Source organism: Egretta garzetta, unplaced genomic scaffold (assembly GCF_000687185.1).
Source record: "Egretta garzetta isolate BGI_Z169 unplaced genomic scaffold, ASM68718v1 scaffold230, whole genome shotgun sequence".
Lineage (NCBI taxonomy): Eukaryota > Metazoa > Chordata > Aves > Pelecaniformes > Ardeidae > Egretta > Egretta garzetta.
Window position 1 is genome coordinate 789,940 of NW_009258281.1, and position 15,630 is coordinate 805,569.

The 15,630-nt window shown below is 35.8% G+C and overlaps 1 protein-coding gene across 1 annotated transcript in view; it reads right to left on the reverse strand.

The window, feature by feature from the left end:
• The window catches only part of SPAG16 (sperm associated antigen 16), a 416,421-nt gene that overhangs the window by 388,058 nt on the left and 12,733 nt on the right, over nt 1-15,630 (reverse strand). Inside the window, 4 exon segments of the mRNA XM_035891998.1 lie at nt 1,485-1,633; nt 7,161-7,230; nt 8,644-8,761; nt 10,135-10,242. Of these exon segments, the coding sequence (XP_035747891.1) occupies nt 1,485-1,633; nt 7,161-7,230; nt 8,644-8,761; nt 10,135-10,242 (445 nt within the window).

Consider the following 15,630-nt stretch of genomic DNA (forward strand, 5'->3'; position numbering starts at 1 on the left):
TCTCACACCTAAAGTTTTAAGTTATTGCCATGGTAAAATCTAGTACATTCAAACATGCCCATATTTTCTGATGTCTTACTTCTGGAGCTACTCCAGTTTTCTAATCCATTGATTAAATAAAGACATCAGGGCCTCTGGTAGGACTCATCTGGGAAACATAAGATCTGCAGAAACACAGATGCTTGCCAGAACCAGTCAACTAACAGTGCTCATGAATTTCAAAGCACAAGAAAGAGCCAGACAGGCATACTACCTGTGTAGAGTTTATATATTCTGGGGGTGAAACATAACTCCACTGAAGTTTACTACAAAAATCCTGATGACTTCAGTAGAAACAGGAACAAAAAATAAGATTTCATAAGCAAAGAAACACTCATCTGTTCACAAGTCAAAATTAAAATAAGAGATACCTGTAAGAGTAAGATGGAAGTTTCTAACCACTGAATGAAGAACAGGGAAAGTGGATATGGACTGACTGGCAGGTGTCTCAGTAATACTCAGATACTAACAGGTGGAGGTTCAAGAGAATGAAAAGGGATGAAATTGTAAATAAAATGGTATGTTTGTCAGGGAAGAGGTGCACTGCCAGTGCTAGACAGAAGAAATGCCCTTGCAAAAACACATAGAAACATACAAAAAAATAAATCACCATGGACATATTCTTGAGGAGACAGGGAAAGGAAAGACTGAAGCAGATTCCAAGCACATCAACATAAACTAAAGCTTTTTCTTCTCAAAAAACCCACAGTTTAAACTCCAACTGTGGTTCTCAAACAAAAACAGGCCAGTGTAACAGTTTTAAGAGCTTAAGATATTTTAGATATTAGAATGTTTACCTTGATTTTGAAAAGTAAAAAGCACTGTTATATAGTCCCAAAATGAAATCTCAAGTAAAATAAAGTCAGTAAACAAATTCCTTTCAAAAAATAAAAAAAAAATCAATCAGGAATTAATTTTGATTAATAACTTCCAAACTGAAAACAGCAACACACTTTTGGTATCCTCAAGTTCAGAAGCTTTCACTGACTATTAAGAAATCCCCAATTTATTGCCCGTAGTCTCCCAGACGTTATACCTTTTAGATCCAGCTGAAACAGACAGGTTGAAATACTTAAAGTTTGCAAGCATTATACAATAGGTCAGGATTTCTCCAGTTACAAAAGAAACATAACAGAGCAACACGCATTTATAGCCAGTGCTCCTCCTCTGCAGGGTAAGTACATCAGACTCTTGAAAAGTAGCTTGCTAGCTTCAACTAATAAAAGTTCCTGTTATTCCCTGAAAAATTAGTTGCAATAGAAACTCATGTTAAAATTAAAAAACCTGTTACTTACCTGTCCTATTTACTTTCACTAAGCATTCGTCACTACGTGACAGACTTCCTTCAGTCATATTGGGCAAGTAGTGTTTTTCACCACAGCTTAGTAAAAGTTTAAAGCATACTTTGGATTAGATTCTGAGCAACTGCAAAGATCGCTGCATACCTTTGGATAGCTCTTGCCTATCCTCTCTGGATCTTTGACTGGATCATATGAAGAGCATTCAGTATCAAGGATTTTTTGCTGCCTGGCTTCCTGAAGAGCTTTCTGGGTGGGACCTTCCAATACTTTCTTCCTTTGACATTTGTGGCCTGCTATAAAATAAAAACAACTAAAATATCATCAGAATGTATTTTTCACTTAGTCTTTTGGAACATATCTCTTTACAGCTAGACATGTGAAATTCTAAAAGAAACACCAGTTTAAATAAAAAGATAGTCAGGTTACTGTGCCATCCATATAATGTATTTCAAGACTACATATAACTCTGTTCCACAAATTATTTTGATGTGATGTATTTCAGCTTACTTAATGATACACTCTATTTTGCCTCCAAAATGCAGCAACGATTTTGAATCTTGCAGTAAAGGAGAGTCACAGTAAAATGGATGCAGTTCTTCATTTTCCTCAGAGCCAGAAGAAACATCATCTCACTGCATCCTGTCCAATATCTACCACCAATGCATTATTCTGATTTACAGCCTGCATTCCCTTTTTGCTTCCCTGCACTTTCTCCCAACCCACCTTTCAGACAAGAAATTACTGATGAATAGGTACCTCAAAGAAATCCAAAGCAGGTAGCATAGCTGTAAATCATCAGAATAGGCTGAAAGGAATATAAGGAACAGTATAGCACATGTGGACTATTGTACAATGCATCTGCCATGACCTGGCAGAAAGGATACTATTCTCTGCCAGAGTTTGTATTGGCAGCTCACACATACCTGAATACAGTCCCTTGTGATACCAGTATCTTGTTGCAATGCCCCGTAGTATGTACATGGGTCTACGGGAAGAAGAATGGACTACTGAATTCCAACAGGATTTGGACACTTACATGCCTCCAGTTCTTTGAAAAAACCTCAGATTGAAAACCACATTATACAGCTAAAATCCAGACTGAAATAAATGTACTCCACACTACGCATTTCTAAATACTCACTCTTGTAGCGTGGTTTAAGATCTTGACAGCAAAATGCAAACTTTCTGATTTAAAGGGGAAAAACCACCACCCTCTCCACTCTTGAGGCAAAAAAAGCAGAGCAAGCAAACACAAAACCTTCCTATATACCCAACCTGAGAAAAACTGTAACTGATAAAAAGAAATGTACCTAGTCTAACAAAATGTCTGATTCTCACTGCTTTAAAAGTTAAAGCTAGTGTCACAGATAGCCTGAATAATAACTTTCTCTGAGGAACAATATACCGCAAAATTGGTTTATATGTCAAACACTTTCTACTCACTCAGTAACTGCTACCCACTAGCATGTTGCTCACGGAGCATTTGGTTTGTTGGTGCTTTTGAAATACACATACTTACAAACCAACAGAGTTATGACAGTTGAAGGGCTTAAGAAGTCAGTAACCATTAAAAAAAAAAGAAAAAATTCTAAAGAACTGTTGCGATTGCACTAACATGTCAACAGCTTCTGTTTACAGGTTTTCTGTTCCGATTGCATTGTAGATGGAATGGGCACAACCAGGTTTAAATACTTAAACTGGTGCATTTTAAATTTCTTTTTGCATGACCTTCTAAGAGCAATTACATCAGATCAAGAAAAGGAAAAGCACAGTTAACAGGCTTAGCAATGAGTTAATTCAACCATGAGTAAAGAAACTCATTGCATTCAACTTTTGAATGTAATTGGGTAATAAATAAGCAGCTGTTGTTTTTAGAAAATACAAGAAATGTACCGAGCAAGTAACAGTTTTATAACATGTTTTTAGAACCAGCTGTTACAGCAGCATTCACTTAGGTTTGTAAGCAAGCCACAATCAGCATTGCTTAATTCCTTCAGGCAAAAATGGTCTGTTTTCGGAGCACCACTTAACACTGTGTTTTGATCCGTAAGTAAGGGTGCAAGTGCTCTGCTAATATACAACAATAACATAAATAAAAAAATCAGTTATTTCTCTTTGATAATTAGGTTCCTCTACATATGATCTTGCTACTGCATCAGGAAGAACCAGATTTAAAACAAAACTAAAACCAGTTTTTAATGCAAATCTTCTTACACAAAACATCCAATGCTTTTAAAAAATAATCTGAATTCAAAATACAACTTTTCTTTCAGAGCTGGCTTCTGAGTGAGCATAACAAGGACAAAGAAACAGTCTGCAAGATGACCAAGTCCTAATCCTAATTGTTAACTAGTTTGTCTCCAACTATTAAATGTCTTTCAGATCAACTTTAAACAAGCAAAGTAAGTAAATAGGAAATAAAAACTTAAACTTCTAATAATTTTTAAGATGCCTAAAGAAAGCTTTCTCTTGAAGCATTTGCGTACAAGGCACTGTTTCCAAAGCTAAACACCAGTCTGGCAGTGGGACAGCAAAAACCCCTAGTATACTAAGTTACACACTCTATATTGTGGATGCTATCCTCTTTGATTGTTTGAAATGCATCAGGCTGAAAGCTGCTACATCAAATGCTTAAGTAATAAGCCCAGAATAGTTGTCCTAAAGTTAACATTAACTGCTGTTTTTTCTACCTAGCTGCCAGATACAAATTTACAATGCAATCTCATTGTGAATAATACAAAGCTTCCTTTTGTTCTTCATTATACACTATATGACACCCTCAAAAGAAAAAAACAAAACCCAAATATAAAACCCACAACGAATTGGATGTGCATGACCTCATTGCCGTTATTCAAAACCTCAGACACTTCAGCAAACCCAAAGCTAATTAAGAGTCACTCTCAGTGCCCTCTAGCCAAAGCCAGCATTCCAGGTGTTCTGCAGTCGACTCAGGTTGTGGGACAGAAACAGCATCAGGAGCAGTGACGGGCAATCTCCTGCTGGAGGGAAGAGCTGCTCTTGTTCCTTCATGCTTTGCACTGCAGTAAAAGCAGAAAGCTGGCCAGAAAAGGCATCTTACCTTGGCAAATGATAACTTGCCAATCTGAACGGTCAAAACCTTATAATTACAGTGTACCAATGTACTAATGCATAGAAGTCAGCCCTGAAGAGATGGCAACTGAAAAAAATGCAGCTGTAGGTGTCCTTACAGAAGAGATTTGCAAGTCCAACAGCACTGGTTCCTTCCAAACTAAGAACTTAAATTCAGAGAAAAATGCAGCAAACATTTCTCCAGTATCTATGCACTGCTTGCTTCTCAAGATTTCAATTATACCGTCTCATGAATTCAAGAGGCAACAGAATATGACCATCTTTCAAGAGGCAGCAGAAAGTATCTGAAAAGAGAATATCACCCACCGAGACATGGGTATGACCTAGAGAGAGCAGTAAAAATTATGTAGTATTAGAGGACAAAGCACTGGAAAGAAAAGCTGAACCATCACTTAATTTACAATACACAGGGTATGAAGCAAATTAAGGCTTGTACAAGCACATGGGCGGCTGATGAGCTTAATAATTTGTGTTGGAGACTAAGTGCTTTTTTAAAAAATATTATTATTTATAAAATGCTCTCCTGCTTGTCACTTTTTGGTAGTACAAATTTTGGTATTATAAATACTTTTTGGTATTAAAAATTGCTTTCAAGATTTTTGGAGAATAAAGGAGCTGGAGGGTGGTTTTTAGAATCACTCAAACAACAAACGAAAGTATGTGAATTACAAAAAAATAGATAGATGGGGTATCTGTACTGTAAAACACTAGCATGGGGGAAGAACCTATATATCCTCAAGCCAGAGTATAATGAGAAAGTTGAATGCTCTATGTCCTAAACTAATATAAAATAAAAAGTCTGTTCTCTACCTCCTGATCTGAAGTAGGATGAAAATGAGCACTGTGCTCTATGGTGGGGCAGAGGTGTATACTTTTAGTTGTAACATGATTTAAAGGTTACAGCAGAGCATATCCAGTACATACAGCCACAGAAAGGTATTTTTAGTGGCTGGAAATGAGCCTTGCTGAGGAGTATGATACTAACTCATACAAAAAAAAGGCATCAGAATGCAAAACCAGAAAGATACTGTGAACACAGAAGAGGCTTGCTGCCAGTGCTTCAGTATTCCACCGTATTAACACATCTGGTCTATATTTACAGAAGTTATTAGTTTAGTAGCTATTTGCTTGTATACAGAATTAAAAACATAGCTCAGTTTATACTAGGTAAGACTACAGAACCCTTGCAGGTTCTTCCAGAAATGAAAACAGCTATGCTGTTAACTAAATGGTAGCTTAGAAGGTGTGCTCCAAGGGATGACTCAGCTACAGAACCCTCTCACTGCTGCATGGAAACCAAGACCTGAACTAGGATGAGGGGCATCTTTCAGATAGTTAGATCTCAATCCAGTTCTTGTAGCAATTCACAACAATTTAGGAAACCAACTGTTTCAACCTACATTAGACAGAATCTGGAGGAAAAAATTAAACCAAGTGTACTATGCTCATAATAGGCAGTAGCAAAGATCTGGATGGTAGTTGAAATGTCTGCATTAATAGAAAATAAACCATCTTAATAGTCAAGGGAATGCTTGCTATCCTCTTCACTCAACTACAAGTCCAAAAAGAAACAAAAGAATTTGTGGCTACTATTCTTCTCAGCCTGGTCCTTTCTACAGGAATTTTACGCAATGGAAGTAACCCCGTGAATGTGGGAACTAATGAAGCTCGGCTGTCAAAGGCTGGGGTAACTCAGTGGCTTTTTACCTGGGGTATATTACCAGTGAAAAATGATGTTTAGGTCTTTAACACACAGGAAAAAAAAAAACCACAAAGTAAACAGATAAAAAAATGTCCTAATTACAACAAATGCTTCACCTGGAAGTTGTATAATATTTGATACCCAGTCACCTATGTGGCTGAGAAATTTGGAGTTCTCCAATGTCAAATAAACTGCAATCTCTGATTAGAGTTCTGCTGATGACTAAGCAGGTGCAACATCCCCTTCTCATGTGAATACTCTGTTGTCAAAGAAGGTGGAGCTCACTGTTCCCCTTTTTCATCATCTCATCTATTTTCAAGAGTCTTTCAGAAATCTGGTTTGATACTTACCTCACTGTCAAATGTTGCTGAAATTGGAAAATAGGTTCAAAATTATTAGTGGGAGAGAGGCTCACAAAGAATGTGATAGCATGGCTTTGTTTACTTAGGAAACCAGAGGTGCTAGGGTTTTTTCCAATGGAGTTCTAAAAATAATTTAATAATAATTATGCATTTATTCAAAACACCAGGGAAGTCGTGTAGTACCATACAGATAAATATATTATTCTCACAGGTATATATAACCTTAGCAACCTCCTGTAAAAATGAGACATGCTGAAATAAGAGGCTGGATTTCATGACATCAGTATTTTCAAAATGTTTCCAGACCACCATACATACCTTCTTATAGTGAGTTGAAAAAGAACACTTGTGTGAAAAAAAATATTAGGGGATAAAATAAAATCATGCACAAACTAGATTTTTAGGATGAAGTCCTTCCATAGTTACTCACATATTCCATACTGCCATCAGCAGTCTCAGTGTCCTTAGTAGATACATTTTAGAATAAATATTCAAATGATAAAATTGCTGCTCTGTCACCAAGAGAGATGATTAAATGCTTATAGTGCAAGTATTTTTGATTTACTGTTACACCAGATTTTGAAATGAATCACAACAACAAAAAAAACCATAACCAATCTGAGCTTGGAAAGGGGAATATGTTACCTTTTGTCACAGGAATCTGAATAGCATGTTCAGACTCTAAATTTTGTAATGTGGCTTGCAAACCTGTAACCTAATTTTAAGAAGAGGAGAGAACAAGAAGAGATAATATGAAAACATTGCTTTTGAACTGTCTGTTCCCAACACACAGCATTTATGTCTGACTATTCAAGTAATAAATTACATCTATAAATTTTTACTTTTCTGATTATTGTCTCTAAGTCATGAACATTACTCCTAATTTGAGATTTTGGAAAAGCCCAGCGAAACAATGTAATACAATACAAGCCATCCAGAATATCTCAAAATATTTTTTACAGCTCTATTAAAACAATGCAGACATATAGAATACTAGGGATTTTACTGCACCATCAACTTTAAACCACTACTATGACTGCATTGATCTTTAACTTAATGGCAAAATATGACATACAGCTTTGTTATAAGAAAATGCCACAAAATGTGGTGTTCTGTGTGACAAAAAAGTCATCACCCCAGCATGCTTACAGTTCATAACCAGATAGGTCTTACATAAGTTCCTGAAATTTCATAGCATTGGAACTGTTCTATGCTTTGCAATCCTGATTTAGCATAACTCTATATGGACAGTAACCTTTCTTTTTCTCTCGGACATTTTCTTTTACTTACTGAAATTTCAAACATATAATCAGTCTTTTAAAAGTAAGCCCTCAGGCAACCTGAGAAAAATTGGAGGCAGAGGAGTGGAGGAAATGAGAGGTAGGGACTATCAGAAGAGAGTGCAAGCATGGTAAATTCCTTTCATGTTACCCACATATAACTGATGCTACTGAGGAAATGCAATGCATTTTGGGAGCTCCTTTTTCTTTTTTTGTTCCCCTCCTCTTTTGAGCAAACAACCTACCGGTTAAACACATGCAAGATAATTTTCTGTTCTTCATCCATCCTATCTGCCTATAGTAGTTCCTGCTAAAGGGGCAGAATATCATGTATACCGACCTATACGTCAGATAAGATTGTAGGAGTAAAATACTACTCTATTATTCCACTCACGAGACAGAAAAACTGTGTCTGATACCTTAATGTATTTGTTGCTAAACTAGTGGGTTGTTCCTGGATATATTTAGGAAAAAATAAAATAGTAAATAGTAATAAAGAAAGTTAAAGTAAGAGATTTCTAAAGGTATAGATGGAAGCATACGAATCCATAGAAATATCACACCCTTTCCTCAAGTTGTCGACACAAAGTATAACAGGGTCTGCACATTGCCGATGTATGTGGAGCATCACTGAACAACTACAGACTGAGAACTGCCACTTTGTGGCACTAAGTTTCGCATAGATTTAATATTAACATTTCCCCAAATAACATGAAACTCACTAAAATATTCTGCTTCAAACTACTGCATAAATAAGTTGCCTTAACAGAAATATCCTCTGTATTTGCCAAAGTAAAAACCAAAAGCATTCCTTACAGCTTTGCAAGTGGCCTTCACCATAGTTTTACCTGCCCAACTGCTCTGTCTCTCTCCAAACTAGTTAACATTTTCTGTCTCAGTGTAGCCTGGTATTTTTCAGTCAACTGCTTCAGCACTGGTTCATACGATGCATAATGTGCCTTCAGCCTGTGAAAAAGAGGAGGACAAATGATTCCTCAAAGACAAATTAAATCAAAGATTTATGTCTGTGTAACTGTTTTCCTCCCCAAATAAAAGAAGTGCCAAAAGGTCAACAGAGAGGAGACAAAGATATTATAGTATGTAACCACCCAACTGGAATGCCACAAGATAAAAAACAAAAATTAGAAGTCAGATCGATAAGAGGTTTCACAGTTTGTTTACTCATATGTTTTAAAATAATACATCAAGTTTTGACGTGTTCTTAATCCTTCATATGCATATTGCACATTAATTTTTGTTAAGTTGTCCTGCCGATGAATGATGTTTCAGTGGAAGAAGGAGAATTATAGCCATTCTCTGACTACCAGCTAAGATCCTAATCTAGACAAAAGTCGTAATATGATTACTATTTCTTTCTTCTTAACCACTTCAATTCTTCAGAACAACTGAAAGTTAGATATATAATATCTCAAAAGAAACATAGGAGACTAGAGCTTCAAAAAATACTGCATTTTGCAAAAAGCTGACACAGAGTGTAAGTCAGTGAATAGAGCTCTCTCGCATTAGTATGTATGGATTTCAAGGTTAAAGATGTAGAACATGTAGCTGCTATTACATGCATTTATTAATAACAATATTGACAAGCAAAAATTCTGTGAACTGTCTGGAGTTGCAGATGTTAGCCACTCCTCAATGTTATTTTAAAACAAGTGCTGGCATAAACATGTGCCAAGAAGAGATTCTAAACTCAACTCTTTCACCTGGCCCAGTGATCTTCAGATGGACAATATAAAAGTTCTACTTGTGGAGAGAAGGAAGCACAACAGTTAAAACTTACAGAACTCCAGAATGACAATGTTATGGAATTAAATATTATAAAATAAACTATTACAGCTCAGTACCAAAGGACTAGTTTGGGCTTATTTGCAACCAAAGCAACAGAGCAAGTTTCATATAGGAAGTTCAAGATGTAAAAGGACAGAAAACACTAGCTACAGGAATCATGAATACAAATGTTCTGAAGTCAGTGTGACATCAGTTACTCTTAAAACGTATAAAGGATCTAAACACAGAAATTGCTACAGATTTATGGAAAAAGATCTGGGTAAAAGAAAATCTCATTTATATTTTCAACTATTAGAAATACTATGTATATACTAATGCCACATCACACCATATGATAAAAAAAAAAATACATTAGAAATTGTTTAAGAGACATGGCAGAATAGTCAGATGGAACTGCTATATACCAGGATGCTAATTAAATGCAGCCAGCTTTACTTTAGCACTTTAAATTCCACAATGTTATCTCTTTGCCAGGCAACAATTGAAAACATTATCTTTAATGTTACATGTATGGTAATTAAAGTAATTTTTACCTTTTAATATCACAAATAAGCCTGTTTTTCTCCTGGACCACTCGCTTATGATGCATTCGATGGAAGTCACGTTCTTTCTGCATTTTTAGGAAAGCCTCTTTTGCTTTGCTATATGTAAACAGAAAATGTAAAAGAGAAGTATTAGTCTCCTCCTGTTAATTGCTCACCAGGGTATGCTGAATACACATAGAATTAATTTTCAGATATGCACATGCCTACTTATACCCAAGTTGTAAACTTTTGGTAGTAAGCCCTGTGGTGAACATGTACTTCTGAGGTCTTTTTGCTGCCAGCTGATGTACAAAAGCATGGGTACTCTTCACCATTACCTTTCCCCAGTTGCTTTGGATAGAAATGGGATTCTGGCATTATAAATCTCAGACATCAACCTTACTTTAAGAACAAGGAGTCTTGTGGATGTATGCATTCAAATTACAGGTGATTGGAAAACAATACTCTTGCTGTTGGTTTAAAAATCTACATGAAAATGTATTGCAATACTGATTTTCTAACATCTACATCATGTTTGGAGCCCAACATAATGGTACACGCTAGAAGTACACACAGAGAAGGATAACTATCCTTGCCTTGCAAATACATGCATTTAGAGACCTTCTGGAAAAAATTGTGCTAGCAAAGTTCTAGGCTATCTATTCAATCATACTTGCAGCCTGTCCCCAAGTGTCCCCTGTATGTGACAGCAGGAGGGAAAAGGAATCCATTTCAAAATTAATTGTAAACATACTGATAAGCTGTTATTCTCTAAGCACATTCTACACACAGCCATGGGACACCCTGAAATACTCTGCTCCATAACATAAAATACTTTTTATATATTCCATACATTTTCTGCCTGCTGTTACTGATATGGGTTTGGCAGAAAAGATTAGTAGATTAAATGCTTAATTACAAAGGAAGCTTGAAACTACCTTGCACAGAAATCGGATACTTGCTCTTTGCAAAAATAAAGCTCATTTCCTCTCTAACAGGAGTTGAAGAGTTAGGAAAACCACTATGACAGTGGAGTATACCAAAATCACAGGTCCGGGAAGACAACCCATAACTGCCAATGCATTATATTTAATTGTACATATAATTCATATTTACTATATCTGTATTTGCTATATTTATTATCTATACAAACTACTATATGATATGTGTACGTTTATACATGAATTGTTGCTTGTAGCAGAAACTGTTAGAAAGACCTGAAGAACACCACAGTCAATCAGTCAAAGCTGAGAAAAAGCTGGCAGGGAAATGAAAACAGGCACCACTGCCCCTGCAGTAACACTGTGAAAAGCTCAAAGGAGCTGTGGGAATGCACATAATTTTGTGTATGCATGTGCACAAATACCAGAAGTTGTGAAACAGAGTAACTTAGGATATCCATATGGGATACAAGTACAGATTGTGATCCTGCTCAAGCTCCCATGAACAGCAAAACATTTGAGAGGTAAATGAGTCAGTGGTCTCAGGACAGCTCTGTGAAACAACTCCATCATGACACCATTCACAAAATCTGACTTGCCCTAAGTTCCTGAATGCAAAACCTGCCCCTTCAGAGCTAAGCAGGTGGCTTGTTCTAAGAGTAAAAGATGTTGCTACAGCCATAGAAAAGCTAATATCCATTTCTTGTAGTCAAGATGTATATCAAAGACCGCAGGTCTCTCCATTTAAACTTTCTCAAGCACGCAGTTTGATAAAAATACCAGAAGAGAGCAAGGTCCAATAAAACAAAGTAGGAATTGCTGAGTTATGTGCCCTGTTCCCACTGAATTTAGGTGGGACTTTATTCCCCCACATGCTGCAAGTTGTAGCCCTAAAATTTTAATCCAAATAAAGACAATTTCTGAAAACATGTACTCTCATGCTTTTACTCTATCTAGGTCACGTAGCATTTAGCAGCAAGGATGTATCACATAACTAAACAGATACATTTAAATATGGTGCACAATACAAAAAGAGCATGCTTTATTTTTTCCTTGTATAAGTGGAGAAATATGTGCAAGAATGGTTAGATTTTGGCAGAGGAATAGGAGATCAGCTGAGGATTTTATCGCTGGTGATAGCACTAACAGTAATAATAAACATGATTTCCAGGGTTGCTTTATATTTTTACTGTTACTGTTGCTGTAAAACTGGGTGTATATTTGTGAGCATGCTTCTAAAAATCAGGACAGAAACACACATGCAAATATTTAAACTTCCTAACTGATGTTTGTGAACACAATTACAAACCTCAGACAAATGCTGTACACAAGTTTCATTCCACCTACCTAATAAATTCCTAAATATCTAAGGAACTTACAAATATCACAGTTAGCAGTCCCTGTGATTAACACAATCGTAAACCTGATATGCCATTATGTTGTCTAGCTACATATTCAAAGGCAATACAAATGGTCTGGCCATAGGAAAACCAAAATATATGGGAACTGAGCTATTTTAAATCATCAGATAAGCAGAGTTTAATGTTGCTAAGAAACTCACAAGCAAATTTTACTAGAGTATTAAATGCTTAAATGACACAAATCAACACTGAAGACAATGAACTACCTAGTGTCCTGTAGGAGTTCACAGTTTTCAGAGATGTTTTCAAATTTTTATTGCATATTGGAAAGAATATCTGTGCTTCCATTTGAGAAATATTGCACCAGATAACAACATCCCTTACCAATCAATCAGGGCTGAACTGTAGCCTTCAAGACAAAAGAAACAGAAAGGTATGCTTTAACTACTGTCACACAGCAAGCCAATGTAAAATTAGTTTTATTTCACAACACAGTGTCTGTTTTTAGAAATAATTTAAATATAGATTAGTAGTGTATCTAAACTTTAAGGCAGTAACTATTACTGGGCTTTGGATTAAAAGAATTATGCTGGTATTTATTTGTTTTAATGTATGTATTCAGGGATTTTGTTGCATCTCAAGATGCCTTCAGACATTGGACAACCCATTAAAAATATATATGCTCATTGTATACAAGGAAGTGAAGCTGACTGCGATTTTCTCCTTAAATAATGAGAAGTCACAGTGAAATGTAACCAGCAGTCTGCATTCTATGCTATTTGCCCACCTACTTGCTCTGCCATCATGTAAATGCTGTATTAAAATACCCAAAATACAATTACAGTTAGCTTCTAGAAACTGAATCTCTTCCCCCAACTGCTAAACAACATTAAAGCAGGATGTAATTGGTTTACAGTCATTTATCCTGGGCCCTCATACACCTAAGTCCCAAATAACATCTCTTTTCTGCAAGATGGTTGTCAAGAGTACCAAGCTCACAAATACTATATGTAATTAAAAGCTTTCTTCAAATACACTTCACAGCACTGTATCTCACAAAGAAATAACTTCCGACTAATCCACAGAGCAAAATACGAGACTTTCTTTGCTCACAAGTTGTTGGTTTCTAAACAGTCAAATCAGGATTTCTTCAGTGCTCTTAGGCATTCTGTTTTCACTGTAAGCTGGTGAATTCTCTCTCACAATACTTGAAAACTCAAATTGTCCTCCAGGTAATTTTGGCTCCTGGTGGAAAATTTGCTTTATCATAGCAAGGGTACTGAATGTATGAACAAGAAAAAATGCTGTTAAACAGTCACTACAGTAAATGGATTTTGTATAGACTATTATGATCAGGTTTTATCCAAAAGACACAAAGGAACAGTAACGCATGGTATGTACAGCTGAAATGGTTCATTACTCCAGAAACAGTACTGTTGTAATTTATAAATTATTTAAAATAAGTGAAATTGATTTCACAAAAGTGCTGACCTTTTAAAATTAGTATCAATGAAAACTTTGAAAGTGATGTGAAATAAAAAGGCTGGAACGTGAAGTAGTGACCATTAGCGCAAACCAAGTTTTACATCTACATATACTCCATTCTAATATTAGCAGAAACACTATGAAAATAAAGCTCTCCCTACAAGTGGAGAGACGAAGAATAATTTTAATAGTTTTGACAAGGTACATGCAGAATAAGTGCAATATTTAGCAGTAAATGCCAATGAACAGTATTTAGCCACTCCCAATTGGTGTCATATAGAATTGCCCTATATCTCACTGCCCTGTCTGGAATACCGAACAGGTGACACAACTCACTTGTTTACCACCAGAGCATTGCTATTTTAGGTTTCATCAAACACTAGAATGTGGAAAAAGCAGGCCATGGTTTCAGTTCATGGTTTTATTTAATTTTTTAGCACAGTTCACTTCAATGAGTATTTGGAGTTTTATTTAACAGATAGATAGCCTGTAGAAACCTAGCATATTGGCAATGTGTTTTCCCTCTCATTTTATTCCTGTTGCACAATATCATGTTGTCTTTCAGCCTAACTAGACATCTGCTATAAAAAAAATTTTCTGGCACCCTGTAGAGTATATAGACATTCTTATGGGAAAAACCCAACTCATTCATGACCACAGAGAAATGGTTTTGAGCTTTATGTTCTTAAACAATCATGTCGCCATGCAACACACCCAGGAAAGCCCATAATCCACTCAATCAACAAGATTACCTTGTTATAGCACGTTCTGCTTCATACAGGGGGAAAAAAATAAAGAAAAAAGGTGGGGGGAGAAAAAAGCAGCCTGTTAAAATTGCTACTGACAAAATAAATTTCAGAAGAGCTAGATATTGTCTTCCCTTCTTTTACTATGCATTATTGCTTATTACTCTCCCACTCAAATGAGACACAATCCCTAACTATCCATTGTCCAAAGAAGCTGCAGATTAAGAGAAAAGAATGTTTTCTGTAAGGCCCATCTTCCAGTGCAACAGTATATTCAGACAACACAATATCTGACTTGATTGTTAAAACTGTTTACTTAACTATTAGATTATGGCCAATTAATCTATTAAAGTGTAATAAGTCATTACCACTGGAAAATAATTTTATTATCATTATTATCAGCAGCAACGGTTATTTAAGATCTGAGTAGCTATTTTTCATATAAAGGAACAATCTAAATGAAAATTAGTAGCTTGAGCAATCTTGACGAAAATCAAAGAGATGGCGTTAACATGTTTTTACAGCTCCATATTTTAAAACTAAGCACTGGCAAAATTGAAGTGAGTACATTATTAGGTCTCAGGGTAAATTCTCAATGAAAACCTACATGTGCAGATGTACCATTATTCAGAAAAGGGTATGTTACATGTAGATCATTATTGCGTCTCTTCAGGCTAAATACTGTAATTCTCTTACAACTGAAGGACAACTGACTTGTAAAATCAGCTACTACAATGTACACACAAATATAATCAATGATGGTAATTTACACTGACATATCATTTACCACTAGGGCCAGAGTGATAGATTTTTTGCAATTAAAAAAATGAAGTAGTGATTTTTTTCCTATGTTGACATTTTGTGGTAGCTGTAATTTATAGTACTGTATTTTAATACAAAATGCACCTAACCATTTATTTTCTAGTTCTACATATTATGCTCTTGTGATTCTTTGTGGTAATTTGTTGTGAT